Source organism: Cydia amplana, chromosome 17 (assembly GCF_948474715.1).
Source record: "Cydia amplana chromosome 17, ilCydAmpl1.1, whole genome shotgun sequence".
In the NCBI taxonomy this organism is placed as follows: domain Eukaryota; kingdom Metazoa; phylum Arthropoda; class Insecta; order Lepidoptera; family Tortricidae; genus Cydia; species Cydia amplana.
In genome coordinates, this window is record NC_086085.1 from 1,313,256 (window position 1) to 1,331,214 (window position 17,959).

The following is a 17,959-nucleotide window of genomic DNA, read 5'->3' on the forward strand; positions in this document are numbered from 1 at the left end:
ACTGTAACCAGCACAGTCGTCTGACATACTCGATATACTATTTATCTAACTTACCTCCTTCTACCTCACAGGTTAGCTGCACATTTGACCCTTCATTGTAGGGCTCCACTAGCTTCGTCCTGTCTCTTCTTTTGGAATCGTATATCGTGGGCCGATTTGGAGGTACTGCAAAAAATAGCAAGGATAAAGATTGGAAAGTTGTGCACAAGACTTTATATCGACCGGGATATGAACCGTGACCCACCCACCCGCTATCTTCAGTTGCCCGTGAACAAGATGCATGTAACTGCGTCGAAATATCGGACGCTCGAAAACAATACAAAAGGTATATAATCACGGTTAATATCCCGGTCGATATAAGTCTTGTGAAACTAACCGTGAATCATTCAAAACTGGTAAGTTGTGCACACTTCTGGTAAGCTTCCGTAGCTCAGTTGGATAAGAGCGATCGCTTATTTATAAAGTTTTCCCTTAATAGAAAAATTGTAATATGATTCCAATATTGAAATTCGATTCCCGCAAACACCATTGTAAGATTGAAAATAGAAATAGAGTTTTCTCAGAATAGTGTAATTAAAAACAGATGGTGCAAACAAATAAAAAATAAACATTATTTCGATTTCGAAACAACAGTTCGTGGAAACCATCTGAAGTTCCATTTTTCTCTTTCCATTTCTAGGTTGTTGTTGGAACATTATACTGAAAAAATAATTCGCCGAACTAATTTCAAAAAATAACTAGGTATTATGACATAAGATTATATATGAGAATAGCATATACCTGTAGTTAATACCGACATATTTAATATCATTTGGCATTAGGGATACCTCGAAAAACGAAAATCGAGATTTCATTAACTGCCTGTGTATCGCTCTTGCACATTTGAGCGTTAGAGCGATGAAAGTTCGATTTTCGACGAAGATATCTACTACTTACTTATAACAGTAAAATTGACTTTCAGATTCCTGGTAGGAGAATTCTTGAAGTCTACCCTGCAGCGATAAAGACCAGCGTCGACCGCTATGACGTTGTCGACCATCAGCACCGCTGGCGTCGCGCTCGCCCTGAAGTACGCGCGGTTCCCGAAGACGGATGGGGACGACCACAGCTTCGGCTGGTTGGCGGTGCGGCCGCGGATGTCGTAGCTGAGAACAATATGACAAATTAAAAACAAGTGAGAACAGTTCAACCAAATGTTGTCAATACATGTAGCGGAAGTGGGAGTAATAAAAATATATTCATTATAAATAATTTAATTTGTATCCCAATACTATGTACCTATACTCATTTAATTCTTTCCCGTATTTTCTCGCAATTAAATCCCAAAGTCAATCTGTTTTTCAAGTGTCAGGGCGAAAATATAATTCGCATAATGGATACTAATAACATTTACATTGAAAACACATTCATTTCAACATTTGGATCTAACATTGTACCTATTTCTAGCTAATTTGAATACCTACAAGCACGGACTCTATATCAATAGAAGATTTAATTTAGGAATAAGATACTTAGAGCTTATTCACACTATCGACTGTGACTTTCTATATAGTTCATATAGGCGTTTACGCACTTGGTCGCCAATCGCCCGGGCGACTCATGGGCGATGCACAAGCGACGGCTGGGGCCCGTTTCTCAAAAGCTTGTAACTTGTAATACTAGTAGAAGTCCCTTTCTAACAAAAGCTGTCAAAAAATGACATTCGCTTGTATTACAAGTTACAAGCTTTTGAGAAACGGGCTCCTGGTCGCCAGCGACCTTTAGAAACACGGGTTCATATATGGAAGCGTTCACACTGCGAGCAACTGTCATGGCGACCTTGTATCCGCCCCTCTCTCGAACATAGTTGTGAAGAACACAACATATTTTAGTGATGTTTCCGCTCGGCTTGGTCTCCTGGCCCTAGTTGTCTATATATTGGTCGCCAAGAGACCAAGTCACCGGCGACCGGCGACTAAATAGTCGACAGTGCGTAACGGCTCTTATAGAGTATACAGACGTATAATGCTTTGTATGCCTTTGAGGAACATGTTAGCGTTCACCCGTATGAATGGAGGTAGAAATTCCTTCCCAACTCCATGTAGGTATGTCCGACCGAAGATTCGGTTTCGGTTTCGGCCAGTTTCGGCCATAAAATCATGTTTCGGCCGTAGTTTCGGTTTCGGCCAAAAAACGGCCGAACCTTTCGGCCGGGCCGAAACATAATAAATAGTACTTCGTACTATGAAACTAAACTATGTGACAAAGACCAACAGTTAGGGAGCAAGTAGGACAACAATATTTATGTATACAGAAATTAATTGGTTTATTAGAAAACACAATTCCCCTAATGATGGCGCCACTGGACGGTCGACGCAGTCCTAATATGTGTATAAAAGCAGTTTAATGAAATTTATTCAACGATTTTAGTAAATCTGCAAAAGTTTCGGTTTCGGTTTCGGTTTCGGCCGAAACTAGAACCAATGCCGAACCTTCGGTTTCGGTTTCGGCAAAAAAACATGTTTCGGTCGGACAGTAAGTATAATGTGAATAAAGCTACAGAGCTATAATCAACTATACCTAAATTACCTACCTAAATTTATGTGAATTTCATGTGAACCGGTTTTTGTACAATAAAGTGATTTACTACTACTACTACTATAGAGTGCTCTATTGATTCGGTCAAATTGTGTTTTTTGAAAAACAAATTATAGCTCGCTTGCTCAGGTATCAATATTAGCACGAGAGCTTACACTACAACTTTGCCGCCTTGTAAAACAAATAATTTATTAATTTTCCGCTTTTGATTAGCAACAATTCTATCATGCCTCCCATTTTCCTTAACAAAGTTATTACGTAACTTTTACATCCACTTTAGTTGCTCGCAGAAAAATGTATTTCCATTATTCAGAAAGGTTGTGTCGTTTATTACCTATGGGGTAAAAATAAACTACATTGATACGAGAGTTTCCGGAGCCGTGCGGAAATACGGACATCTTTGAGCGACAGGGCGCATCGGAGCCTTACAGGTCAATTCGAACAAACACAGATATTAAACTTAGAACCAATTTAAAGTGGAAAAATTACTGCCTTGGGTGAGACTTGAACTCACGGCCTTTGAATCGATACTCCAGCGCTCTGCCAACTGAGCCACCAAGACCTCATCCATAGCCGGCAAATCTTTCCACCATATGGGACACTAGCGACATCTAGCTTAAGAGTGTTACACTTGTTAAACGGCTAACGGAGTTCCGAGTCATATTGGAAATTCACCAGTTACGATGTGTAAGGTGTGTTTTTATACACAGAACTTAATTATCGTGCATTTCGTTCGTACTTGTCTGTATATGTATTGGCGCGAGCTAGAATAACGAAATCGCATTCAAATATTATTCTCGTGTCAGTGTACGTTCGAATTGGCCTGTTATGTTGAGCGACAGGGCATATTCGAGTCTTATGTTAACGTCAAAACATTCGGTTGTTATTCCCGATTCTTCCGTATGATGAAGGTGTTTGGCAGCCTTATTTCCCGAAGTAGCCAATCAGGAGAATTTATGTATTTGTTGTTTTACTAGATGGTGTGATGTCCAGTAAAAAGGACATTTTTTTGATGACCGAAATAGGTACCTGTATATTGGCAGTTTTAACTAGTAAAAAACTTTATTGTACAAAATAATACAGTGAAAGACAACAGTTTAAAGGTCCCATGTTTCGGTGACAGTTACGTAGGAACAGTGGTGCCCCCAATATTGTCTACAATAGGGAGTATTACTGCAATGTTTTGCCGCCAGAGTGCAGCACTAGCGCCTTTAGTAAACCATAGAGTAACTTATACATATTGTACCTTAGTTTTTTGACAAGTTTTCACAGATATTAAAATATGACATTGATACATCAAGGCAGTTTGTTTACAAAGGGCCTACCCGGGATACACGAAATCGAAACTCAGCTATCTGCCTCTTTATAGCTCGAATATGCAAGAGTGATAGAGAGGTTAGATAACAAAATTTCGACTCTCTCGTTTGCGTCCTTAGATTGTGACTTATTGTGGGAGTGGTGCCCCCTACGCAGACTTTCGCGTAATATTTCCTATTTCTTGTCGGGCATTTAATTTGCTCTTGAGTAACAACTTACCTGTATAGAGGTTCCCCGCCGCTCTCTTTGAACCAGAGCACCATGACCACTTCGTCGTTCTGCTGCAGCGGCGCGATGTCGCACGGGAGGGACGCTTTCTTCCCCAGCACGCCTTGCACGTCCGATGTTGGCACTGCGGAAGAAAAGAAACTTTGGTAAGTTGAAGAAGTACAGACAAAACTGTCCAACAAAAGTAACACCCATTAGTGCGAGCGAGATGGGACTGCGATCGATTTTACTCAGTCGCTAGAGTAGGTAAATGTCAATTGTCAAGTGGTGGTAGATGTAAGTACCTACTGCAATATTGTACCTACGATGTGAATATGTAGATCATACTGAGCAACTTTGACTATGGGGCCAACCCCGAAATCGCGATTTTTTTTTACTCTTCCATAAAAAATAATATATACCATGTTCAGACCAAGTGAAAATGTATGAAAAATCCAATACTTTCCCTTAATTTCAGCGTTGGTCCCATAGTAAAAATTGCTCAGTATGAAAAAACATCCTTTATTTGACCAATATAGTATAGACCATCAAAAAACTAGTCGTCTAGCATAACCTAGCTATTACCATCTCACCGACCAGTCATGCAACATCAACCTCAAGGTCAAAGATTGATGACGATCATCTGACACCGTCATCAATTGATCTCATCACTGCGTCATCGATCACCGATTTTGTAGGTCATCGACCATCGTGTATCTAAGTCCGGTTGATTTTTTTTGGTCATTAAATCTTTTTGCTTAACACACAGGCCAATGCTAACGCAAAGCTACTGCTATCAGAATCATATTATTTAGTTAGAAAAAGGTTATAAGATATAGGTATAAGATAGAAAAAGGTTAGAAGCTTTCGAAATGTGGTGTTGGCGGAGGATGGAAAGGATCAGCTGGACTGAAAGGAAGACGAATGAAGAAGTCCTGAGTATGATAGGAGAAAAGCGAAGTTGTTAAATACAATAAGAAATAGGACAGACATGATGGTAGGACACCTGATACGGCGTGACAAGTTTGTCCTGGACATCTTGGAAGGCAGGATTGAAAAGACAAGAGAAGAAGGGAAACCTAGAACAATTTATCTTATCCAAATAAAAAATGATACGTCGTATGAGGAAATTAAAAGACTGGCACAAGAAATAAATTATTGGCGATTACTCCACTGACAAGAGCAAAGCTCTTAAGTTATGATGATGATTATTATTATTTAGTTATAGTGCATTGCGCTCGTACTTGTCCGGACATGGATTTCCGCGAGCGAGACGCACGACATCTAAATATATAGGTAATATGATTCAAGTATCATTGTGATGTCAGTGTTCGAATTGGCCTGACAGTCACTACCAAAAACACGATATTGTATGTGTGCTCAGATTGTTTTGGAAAGGGGACGCTTGGCACTGAAAGTCTTAATTTATGTGCAGTGTGATGCAATATAAGAAAAGATTTGGCCAAAATAATATTCAAGTACTACATAGGCATTTTCATATGATACAACTTTAGATAATTTTAGATGTAACCTCACATTCGGATGTCTGCCACAGCTGCATAACTGTTGCGTCATCACTGCTGCGCCATAAACGCCGGCGCTATATTTGTCAATTTTCTTGTATAAAATTGTCGATAAAATTGACTAATTTTAAACTGTTTAGACGACAACCGTTTCACTCACTTGAATTTTTTGTCGCTATTGGCGACATGTTTCGGGCCCTTCAGGGGTCCTTCTTCAGGCTCGAGTGCTCGCGGCAACTGCAACTCGTGCACTGATCGCCAACATGACATGACATGTCGCCAATAGCGATTAAAAATTCAAGTGAGTTAAACCGTTGTCGTCTAAACAGTTTAAAATTAGTCAATTTTATCGACAATTTTATACAAGAAAATTGACAAATATAGCGCCGGCGTTTATGGCGCAGCAGTGATGACGCAACAGTTATGCAGCTGTGGCAGACATCCGAATGTGAGGTTACATCTAAAATTATCTAAAGTTGTATCATATGAAAATGCCTATGTAGTACTTGAATATTATTTTGGCCAAATCTTTTCTTATATTATGAGAGAAATAACTCGTTTAGAATAAAATGATAAACAATAGTACACAACAGGAAAATTCTAGCATTTAATTATGTTTTTATCTCATTTTTACCGTAACCCGGCGACATAACATCATACTTATGTGCTCTTAAACTAAAAATAGAATTCAATTAAAATTTCCCAATAAGCATAAAATGCGCATATAACATTACCAAGAACTACACACACATTGAGTTCAAGTCATTGCTACATTATCATAAAAAAAAGAACATGAGCATCTCCGGGTGTAAAACCTGTTTTTATCTCCAACTTTACTTTGCCGGTTAACAAATAGATAAACATAGAAATCACATATAAAATTCACGTGTATAATGAAAACTCGACCGCAATTATAACTTTGTGCATTTTGACCTCAGATGCGGTGGCGTTTCCGTTCTATAAAAAACAAGGCATTATTATCTTAAATAACGTGTTTATAAGACTACCGAATTGTTTCAATATGGAAAACCTGTTTGGTGAATGCAAGCCAATTTAGGTAATGTATTTAATATACCTTGTAAGTGTTATTTGATAGCAATTTAAAAAGTAGCCGACTTTTACGCCCCACCCGCCGCTTTTACCCAAACCTGCACGGCTGCACGGGTATAGCTATTGTTTTTTGCATGAGAACAGACGTCGTAACATGACATCACTTTGTGGCTGGCAATAGATGGTCATAGGTACATTGTCGGCCTAGGCCGGCCGGCAAAGTGAGCTTGAGCCACACGTCACGTTTCGTCGTGAGTGAGACAAATTGAACCTCCGGGTAGTTTTGATTTAGGTAGAAATTTTTGCGAAAAGAGAATTTTAAATTAACGCGAATAGTTTTTGATGTCATGTACATTTATAATTATTAAGTAAATAGTATTAACTATATTAATAAGTAGCATTTCTTTGTAAACTGTACACAACATTTAAAGTAAGGTGGTTTAACTTTGAAAGCGGGATAATTTTGAAAATTGCTAAATACTTATCTACTTAATTAAATTGTCGTGTTTGTAGAAGTTATGCATGCAAGAGGGACTTATTATTTACCAATACCATGCCACACCATAGTTCATGTATAACTTCGGAATGATTTCAAGAGTTTTTTTCCTAAATATGAAGCTAACTGCATACCTAATAAATAAGTAAACCAAAGCTTAATATTTTGCAGCTGTACCTATACGAGTAAGTTGTACCTAAGTAGGTAAAGGCCAGTGTTCCGTGCTCGTAAATCAACGCCCTTCGTTACGCGCATGTAGGTACAGAAATATAGCTCCGCGTCAATTTTCAGCAATGTTCATTTCCTTCACGGGTCACACTGTGCGATTTCCGGGTTGAGGTTATTTTGTAGGTTGGGAAAAACGGTTTCATAAAATATAGTTATAAGATATAGTAAAAAATTGGTGTAGAGGGCACAGATACTTGTAGCTAACTTATAAGATTCCAATTATTGAAATATCGGTTTGATGTCATATGCACGTTAGACTTGGCCCGATAGTTTGCAGCAGCAATGCAGTAGGCAGTAAAGTCGCGCTCAAAAAACATGACATTTGCGACAGTAATGCTGTCGACAATATTATTAGACTGATTTACACTTTCACGATTTTTACACATTATTAAATTGTACAACGGGACTTAATCGCGTATCTAAGTTTTAAGATTTACCTCCGACGTTTCGAGGACGGCGTTGTCCCCGTGGTCTCGTCGTCGTGGTCTTCGTGGTCGTGGTCGGAGAAGACGAGGACTTCTCCGAGACCACGGGGACAACGCTGTCCTCGAAACGTCGGAGGTAAATCTTAAAACTTAGATACGCGATTAAGTCCCGTTGTACAATTTAATAATATTATTAGAATTTAGCAGTAATATTGCATACTGCTGCAGTAATACTGGCAAAAATCCGAACTAACTGCTGTCTACGTTTCTGTATTAAAGTTCTGTTGCTATCATACATGATGTTTAATAATTTATTTTAAATACATTCAACACCCCTATTGTGTGACTTTTTCATTCAAAACCCTGTGACCCTTAAAAATAATGAGATGCACACAAACATATATCGTCTAGTGTGTATCGACGACAATACAATGTTTATGTAACAAGCGTACAATGTAGGTCAAAACGATACGATAGGCTTCGACAACAGGCGCTTCAATAGGCAGAAACACCTAAGTTAATATTTATTTATTCCTCGTTCGATGTTTTTACCTTAGCCATTATAGAAGAAATATGTTCTGCGAAAAACAAAAGCTCTATAACTCCAAATCAAATCAAATATCTTTATTTTGCATAAAATATGGTACAAAAGATGGACTTAGCAACTAAGAAGCACATGCATACTTCACCAGCAACTGGCATGCAAAAACCCAAACACTCTAGCTATGCTACATCTATTAATAATGCTAATATAGCTGGTCAACCAAATCTTGTCAGTAAAAAAAGGCGCGATATCCCTTCGCGCCTACATTTTTCAAATTTGCCGCCTTTTTCTACTGTCAAGATCTGGTTGACCAAGTATAAATCTAATATTATACATGTCACTTCTCAATATTAAACTTTCGTGAGACATATTTTTGTCAGCGCGCGCGCAAATAGCGACGAGATGGGCGGTGCGATCAGTGCACGAGTTGCAGTCGCCGCGCCGCGAGCACTCGAGCCTGAGGGTGGACCCCCGAAGGGCCCGAAACATGTCGCCAATAGCGACTAAAAATTCAAGTGAGTGAAACCGTTGTCGTATAAACAGTCATGTCACTTCTTATAATTACAACGCTAAATACAAATGTCATACTTAATCTAATTCCAATTGTCAGTGCCTATCTAGTCATATTTGAAATAGTCAAAAAAATCATCAATTGAATAAAACATTCCTGTATCAACCAACTCTTAAGTTTGCGCTTAAAAAGACTAATTGTAAATACCACCCACCACTCCACCTTCCATAGAGTCCATTTTATTGAAAAAAACATCTAATCGAGAAACAATAATTGAAAACGAGTAAAAACACTGATTTAAACTTTCACGATTATTACACATTATTAAATTGTACAACGGGACTTAATCGCGTATCTAAATTTTTAAAAAACAGTAAAAACAGTAGGTACCGATCTGAATCATAGAGAAAAAAATACATAGAGTGCTCACTCCATACATCAGTTTTAGTACCAAAAAGACTATTAGCATCTAGCATCGAGTAGCGGAACTATCAGTACTGCTACTTGACAATAGATGTAGCACCGACCGGAAAGTCTTATGCTGTTGAGATAAGACTTTCCGGTCGGTGCTACATCTATTGTCAAGTAGCAGTACTGATAGTTCCGCTACTCGATGCTAGATGTAGACACTGAAATTAATAGTCTGAACTGATGTATGGAGTGAGCACTCTATGTATTTTTTTCTCTATGTCTGAATCCCTAGTGTAAGTTTCATCCGATAGCGTGATGTACACGTTTGTGGTAAAGTGTAATTTTTTATGGAATTTTGAGTTTCCAAAACGTCCCGCTTAGCGCGCTGTAATGTTTTATCACATATAAAATGAGACATAACGCGAACGCTCGTCACGCTATCCAATGAAATTTACACTAGGGGTAATTGTTGTTTAGCTTTGTCATGGTGTATCATTCACGTTTCTTATTTTGTTTCTTTTTTGGGATGTAATACATGAATTATATTGAATTTAGGATGTTTAAGGACTTAACAATTGCGAAAATGGAAAATCTCAACTATAAGGAACATTTTGTTCGCTTGTTTGCCACGTTTACATTGTAAAATAAATACAACCAGTAACATGACAGTTTTACCATTTGCAAACCCATACAAATAATATTTACCCTGGAGGACAATTCCAAGTTATATTGTGACATCAAAAGTGATATCTATATGATGTCAGTCGCCCGTGCGTCTCGCTCATTCCAATACATGTACAGACAAGTACGACCAAAATGCACGTCCAACTGACATTATTTAGATATCATTTTGATGTCACAACGTAAGTTTGAATTGGCGTATTGGCGTGTTAAACAACAATATTCGTGTAACGAGTCTTGTAAGCAAACTTTTCCGTATTTATCCGGCATTATGAGAAATTCGTGTCGTGTGTGATTGCCTTTATAATGGTGATTCCTTGAACGTGAAAAGGCAGTTTATATTGTTATAATAAATCAGTTTGTAGAAGTCCTAGTTTAGCGAAATTTTGTTTCCTATTAAGTTTTTAGGTTTACGTACCCAAAGGGTGAAAGCGGGACCTTGTTACCAAGACTCCGTTGTCCGTCTGTCGGTCATCAGGCTGTAACTCATGAACCGTGATAGCTAGATAGTTGAAATTTTCACAGATGATATGTTTCTGTTGCCACTATAACAACAAATACTAAAAGCAAAATAAAATACCTAATTAATTATTAAAGTGGGGCTCCCATACATAGTCTGTTGTGATATACGTTGCTTTCCATCACAGAAGGGTCCTTATGCTTCAAAAGTGCTGCTGTGAGGACATTTGTGACGTCCCACGGGTAAAGGTACCTTATGGCCGTTGGCGCTTACGCTATTATTAACGCCGCTCCGCCGCCGCGCGCTATTATTATTGCGACGCTATGCGACGTAAGCGCCAAGTGCCATAAGGTACCTTTTGCCGTGGAACGTCACATTTTCTTACCTTTCATAACCAGAGATCGGTCAAATTTGCGTCATTGCTCGCAATAATGTGGACATGACTCCAAAATTGATTAAATAATTAATCATTTAACTAATTTCTTACCTGAGTTTTAATTTTGATTCCTAATCAATAAATAACACAAAAAATTCTTATAATGTAAATATATTTAAAAAAATAATTAGTATGTTTTCCAAATTTTCTGATGGTACTCATTTTTTTATATCAAAAATATATTTAAGTGCTATTTATTGACTAGGAATCAAAATTAAATCTCAGGTAAAAAATTAATTAAAATAATTTTATGATTAATTATTTAATTAAATTTGGAGTCATGTCCACATTATTGCGAGCAATGACGCCAATCTGTCCGAACTCTGTTCATAACAAAAGGATTGGACAAGTCCACTACCCAAATTTATGAAAAAAATCAAGACCATCTCGCACTCATCCAATTTAGGGGTCCTATTCTCGCTCGTTTCAATTTGTCTGTCATATTTCATGTCGCATGCGACTATTTGTCACCTGTCCGATGTATTCCTATCACTCAGGTGATTTTCTGCGAATTTCAGAGGTGATCGATAAAAAGTTGCAAATAAAATATTTAAATGAAATGAAATGAAAATATTTATTTAAGGAAACTAGGAGCCCATAGATAAATATCTTAAATGTGGTATAGGTACTATTTGTCACCTGTCCGATGTATTCCTATCACTCAGGTGATTTTCTGCGAATTTCAGAGGTGATCGATAAAAAGTTGCAAATAAAATATTTAAATGAAATGAAATGAAAATATTTATTTAAGGAAACTAGGAGCCCATAGATAAATATCTTAAATGTGGTATAAGGTACCTACATATTACAGAAAAATATCTTAAAAACTAAAAGGTCCTTCTTCGAACGCAGTTACTATAATAGTTTAATTCAAATTTTAACTAACCCAAATTTTAAGAACCAAACGCAAATTTTAAGGCGACCGTTTTTTTATCTAAAAACGCTTCACCATTTTTCAATAAGTAACTGAGCTGGCTGAACCCACTGCACCTTAAGAAGGCATCCGAATCACGTTGATACATTACTTTGTTACGTACAAACCATTAAAAACATTTCACAAAAACGCGATAATAAATTTGTGCGTCCACGCTTTTGACTAAGTTTCCACAAAACTATTCAAGTTTAGACTGTAATTTGAGTAGTTTAAGGTTCAATTTAGCTTAGATAGGGTTACAATAGGCTGTTGTCGTATTGTCAGGTCAGTCTAAGGTTGTGGGTGATGATTGATCGATGTGGTCAACAACACAATTGATATAGAATTGCACAACATATCCAATAACTATTGTGTTCTAAAAAGAACCTTATCACGTGGAATTATGGTTTCAATTCCTCCGTCCGTCCAATTTATAGTTTTATAAAGTTATTTAGCAAAGGATACCGAAGACTTGTTTATAATTTAATTTACATCATCACGTTACAATTACAAGACACAAGAAAAAAAGAACATTAGCACTTCCATACAAAATTTTACTTAGAAATTAATAAGTCATTACAACCCTTCGCCTGTAAACTTCCGCCTCGGGAATGTCTGTTTAAAAATGTAACTGACAGAATTTTCAACAAATCTAAAACTATGAATGTCACGTGAAGGGATAACTGTGTGGCTACCACCAGTTTGGCACTGACATTAAACGCCATCGAGAACGTAATTTACTTCTCCTATGTATCTCGTTCGTACTCGCATATTAGTGCGAGCGAGATGTATAGAAAGTAAATTACGTTCTCGATAGCGTATAAGTCAGTTTTGACACTGTCAGTGACTCATTGTACGGACTCTGTAAGTAACATTAAAAAAGTTTTAACTTGGAATTGCGCAGAAATAGGTAAGTAAATAAAGAAATGAGTTTTCGAATGTCACATAAAATTGTTACATATTGTGGTAAAGAAGAATGTGATATTTGGTTAAACCTGGAGTTACCATGGTTACCAGTACAATTTGACACTGATTTAACGGTTTAACCGCTTAACCCCGGGTTAGTGGGATGGTGCAAGTGGAGTTTAGGCGTTCTTAGGTAATTTAGTAAAATCCAACGTTCGTCCAAAGATCAAAAAAGTCTCACATAGATAAGTAGTAAAGAATGCCGTTGTATATGTTTTGTGCAATAAGTTTAAAAAGTAATATGAGTAGGAATCACCAGATTTGCAAGACCAAGTTTTTCTAAAATGTCACCATTCGAAGGTAATCTTCTAATTTACCGTCAGTTCCGTTGTATTTGATTAATTTGACAAGGTAGCTACTTGTGCCTATTGCGCTAAACTTGTGTCGTAGACAATCTATAATAATGTCAGTTTTATCTTTAACAGTGATGTATTTGAGTGGACTAACGATATATCAAATTGGCAAGTAGGTATTGAATGTATTAAATACCTATTTATAATTCAAAATCATCATTTAATAGTCGAATCTACCCGCAAACATAAGAAAACAACTCAAAATTTTCATTTGATTACTTTGCCTCACATGTGAATAAAATGCAACTTTCTTATCAGTTTTTGAACAATAAACTAGTAGGCGCCCGCTAGCTATTGGAATTTAATTCTAAAATATATGTATAATAGACAGTTATTGAGGGTGCCATTATCCTAAGGGCATCCTGTAACCATCATGTCAATATAAAAATAATTGACTTAAATTAGACTCAAAAAGACCCCAATACCTAGTATTCCTACTAACACTCATCCCTACCCGTCCCCCGTCCTTTACACTTGTAACACACTTTGCACGTCATAAACTGGACATCGGTTATAACGAACCTTAGGCTGCGTTTCCACCAGATATGTTCGAGGATGCGAATCGAGGGATGTGTTTCTTAAGAACCAATACAAAATCGCCGACTAAGTAGAGCTGCGCTGAGCGAGGACAGGTATTAGTGATTTTATTGATTATTTACGAACATATCCTTCGCTACGCATCTTCGCTATTCATTTCTGGTGGAAACTCAGCCTTATAATAATAACCAGCCTGGAAAGTGTCCAACTACACAGTTTACCAACGCAGCAGGTGCGCTCAATAGCGCCAGTACCCGTGTAAGTATTGATACATATATTATACTGTAAAGTGGGGTTAATTCTATAGGCTCGTTTCTTGATGGGTCAGACCAGCCTAAATATATTATACTCGTATATACTCGTACTGCCTAGAGTCTGTGCGGAAAGAGAAAAGTCGTGGAATGTATGGGGCCCAATACATTCCACGACTCTTCAATTTACGCACAGACTCTAAATCATTTCACCCATGGAGCGCCCTAGCGGCCTTATAGTATCCTAAATAATTGTGATTATTTAAATTTAACGATAGATACCTATTTAAGAGCCAACAGGAGTGGTCATTTCTCCATACAAACGTACTCGACTGGTTCCTCCGTGGGTTTAGAGCAATGATTTTTTCAACACAGATTAATATTGTCAATATCTGTGTCGGACCGTTTTGCTTTTTTTGATATTTTTGTTTTTTAAGGCGCTAGAGCCCTTCAAAAATGGCCAAAATGGCCTAATTGACTATGCCGCAATGAGAGGCGCGCTATTCAAAACTTATATCAATTAGCCAAAAAAGCAAAACGGTCCGACACAGATAATGGTCATTAATCATTTAGATTTCCAAATTTGGTTACGATTGGTTAAGTTTTGGAGGAGGAAACAGTCGAGTACGAAACCTCGATTTTTGAGATTTTTACGCAGGATTTTTCGCCTTGTCCTTATCGCACTAGTTTTAGGAGCCGCTTCCGTTAGCGAGACGGGTATATTTACCTAAAATATTTAAATCTCAGCTCCTGTTGGCTCTTAAAAAGGCGGCTCACTGTATGTAGATACAAAATTAACATAAAATAACAGGATTAAATAGCTACCTACATTTAATTAGTTGAGCTCAACAATATTTGAAAACATCTAAGGGCCGGTACAGACGGACTGCAACCAGAGTGCAATTTGCACGCTGACGTCCGTCTGTATCAGCCCTAATTATCAGTAGTTTTCACAAAATTAAGTGTGAAGCCCCATTTTGTCTTGTAGCGTAATTCTGACCCTCCATCCTAAATAAGTGAAACTTGAACAATATCCACCCACTAATCCTTAAAATCAATAACCAACAACAGAATTACTATAAGCTTTCATACTTAACTGATATTACTATAAATTCCGTCTACCATCTGCCACAGGGTCCAATAATAAACGAAGGTGATTTTGCTTTCATGGTTATACGCACCCAATTCATCCAAACTGAACCCTATTCAAATCATTTTAAAGTACAAATTCCAATAACGGGTCACAAAGAGATATTACTAGATACTCGTATGAAAGACATAAGTTTTTACGATTGAATAAATTTGATCAGATGTTAAATGAACGGATTTGGCCGTTAAATTTAACTTATAAAAGATATAGGTGCTTCATCTTTTAGAATCTATATTTTAGATTAATCGTTTTGTGGATGCTGAATTTGGTGTATAGTAAACGTTATGTAATCTCTATTTTATTGAAGTGAAAACGTCTTTAGCGGCGCTGTGCACTTTTTGAGGTGGAGAAAAAATGTTAAACCCGCGACAGGTCACGTGACCGACATATTCGACAGATTGAAAATTCGTAAGACTGATACGTGACCTGATCGAAAAAATGTTACAATGTCATTGAGTTTTCACTTCTGCCAGCACTTCCAGAGTGCAACCCGTTGTTTTTTTCTTCTTATTATTTATTAGCGTTCTATAATTAAATAATGTACTTGATAACTAGGGGAGAGTTGGTTATATCGTACCAGTTTCTACATAGCGCCACTTACACCATCCCACTAATCCGGGGTTAAACGGTTAAACCGTTAACCCAGTGTCAAATTGTACTGGTAACCATGGTACCTAACTCCAGGTTTAAGCGGCAAGTGGCGCTTAATGTTATGTAAAAAATTGCAGTACAATCTTATTTTAATAATACGTAAGGAATCGAATGGTGCCATTTTTTTTTTAAATTATGTTTTGAAACTTTGAGGTCACGTATTTGTTTATCATTTCTACATATTTTTAAGTGTCCAATTTATTGCGATGTTTTGCTCATTTTCTGTATATTTAACTAGGTTTTATAATGATCTTTCGCGTTTTGTACACATATTAACTCACATTAATAGACGGGTCTATCGCGAATTTATTTTATTACCTTTATTTACCGACGTTTCGACACAGGTTTCACTTAGTAAGGGTAAATAGATTCTGTTATAAAATTTAACATGTGTATTCTTCGTTCTTAGCGCCCGTACTTTAAGCAGCCAGCACTTTCGAATACTAAGTCTTGAAAGTTAATTATCACAGCAATTTATTAATGTAATTATTATTGCACATGCTGTAGCAATAACGCAGCAGCACTGCAGTGACTTTGATATATGCTTCGTACCTTAATAGCCTAGCTAGATGAAAATATACAGAGTGATTCCAGCAAGAAATTGGGGCATATTAAACTAAGAGAGGGCTTCGTATTCGAAGTTATGGGCCAATTCGGGTAATTTAATACGGGCAATTTGGATATTTAAACGGGGTACTAGTCTAGAATATAAACGGTCTACACGTGAAGAAGGAACGACATCTATATGCAGAGACATGTACCATCACGCTCCGCGATTGTTGCGAAATATAGGGTCCTAGCAAAAATTGATTGTTCAATACTTACGCTATAGAATTTACAATTTAGCAAGAACCCTAAATGGCATAACGATCCCGAGTGGTGACTGTACCTATACATCGCGCGTCCAATGATGGTCCCAATGACAGTTCATTTTTGTAGCAGCTGTCTAGAGATGGGTACCTAGACTATTACCTAGTGAGTAAATACCGAGTAAATACTCAATATACCCTTATTTACTCGCGCGAACATATTTTCTTAAATCAAGCCAGTCTAAAAGCTACCCAAGTAACAAAATTTGGTACTATAAAAGTCCTGAGAACGTTGTGGAGAGTGCTAATTAATTAATGTTCATGATTAGCACTATAATGGTGTTGTAAACTTTTACAAAACCCCAAATAGGCCCTAGTTTTATCACTGATTTATTCTATAAACATTACATAAAGGCTCTCACGGTGATAAATCAGCTCTATGGTTGAAATGTAAAAGTGACGAGAAACGCTTTTTAGTACTAAAATAGTGCTGTCTGCAACGTTTATGTCGCAATTTGGAATTATAAAAGTAACCAAAACATGCTTATAGTGCTATTTAGCACCGTAAACGATTCCAGTGATCTAATTTATCACACTTGCGTCGTGGGTGCCGAAAATATTATATAAATATCAGTAAGTTAATTCGTCACTGTTTCTTAAAGTAACATTTGTATTTAGGTAATAAAAAGGACGTACTAAAAACATCCGTGGACCGTTACTATGCCGGTATATTGTACATGCGAAAATAATTTTATCGATAAAATCATTATGCTGATTTCAACTTTGACAATGCGCTCTCATAATTTTCATGTTTTAATTAAATTTAAATTAATAAAATAAGGACTTGTCCCAACTGTGGCTACTATAGTACACATAGGTAGGCTCCAGCCGTGCTACTAACGTGCTATCATGGCAGAAAACAGCAGCCATATTTTAACGGGTTAGAATTAAGTTATTTAGCAACGTACCAGGTAACTTTTATGGTACTATATAGCACTATAGAAAAACCTTCATGACTTTTACAGAACTAGCCTTATAGCGATGTTGAGAGAGCTTTTAAAAAGCTACAATGTTACGTAATGGTCGTGAAAAGCCCTTTTATAGTGCAGATTGATCCTCTAATAGTGTTTACGATACTGCTATAATACTAGTACTATAAAAGTTTTTTTGACGCATTATTAGTGCAAAATAGGTACATAAGCGTCAGTAAAGTCGTCTATAGTATTAAATAGTACCATAATCGCATAATTGCGTATCTATTACAGTGCAGCACTTTAAATATTCTTTTGTACGGTGCTATAAGCGTTCTAAACGCTCTGTTGAAAACCTTTATAGTACAAGCAGTCACAATGGTTACCATTATAGGCCTATATCACTGTTTGGTCATATAATGTCTTAGTTATAGAACCTTTTGTTACTTGGGTAGGTACTTGGAGGAACTATTATATAATAGGGACCATCAT

At 37.1% G+C, this 17,959-nt stretch overlaps 1 protein-coding gene across 1 annotated transcript in view; it reads right to left on the reverse strand.

Annotated features, from left to right (window-relative positions):
• LOC134655690 (hemicentin-1) overlaps positions 1 to 17,959 on the reverse strand; it is a 217,207-nt gene that overhangs the window by 23,482 nt on the left and 175,766 nt on the right. Inside the window, exons 2-4 of the mRNA XM_063511145.1 lie at positions 4,114 to 4,246; positions 937 to 1,145; positions 55 to 165 (exon numbers count right to left, since the gene is read on the reverse strand). Of these exons, the coding sequence (XP_063367215.1) occupies positions 55 to 165; positions 937 to 1,145; positions 4,114 to 4,246 (453 nt within the window). The remainder of the gene's footprint in view (positions 1 to 54; positions 166 to 936; positions 1,146 to 4,113; positions 4,247 to 17,959) is intronic.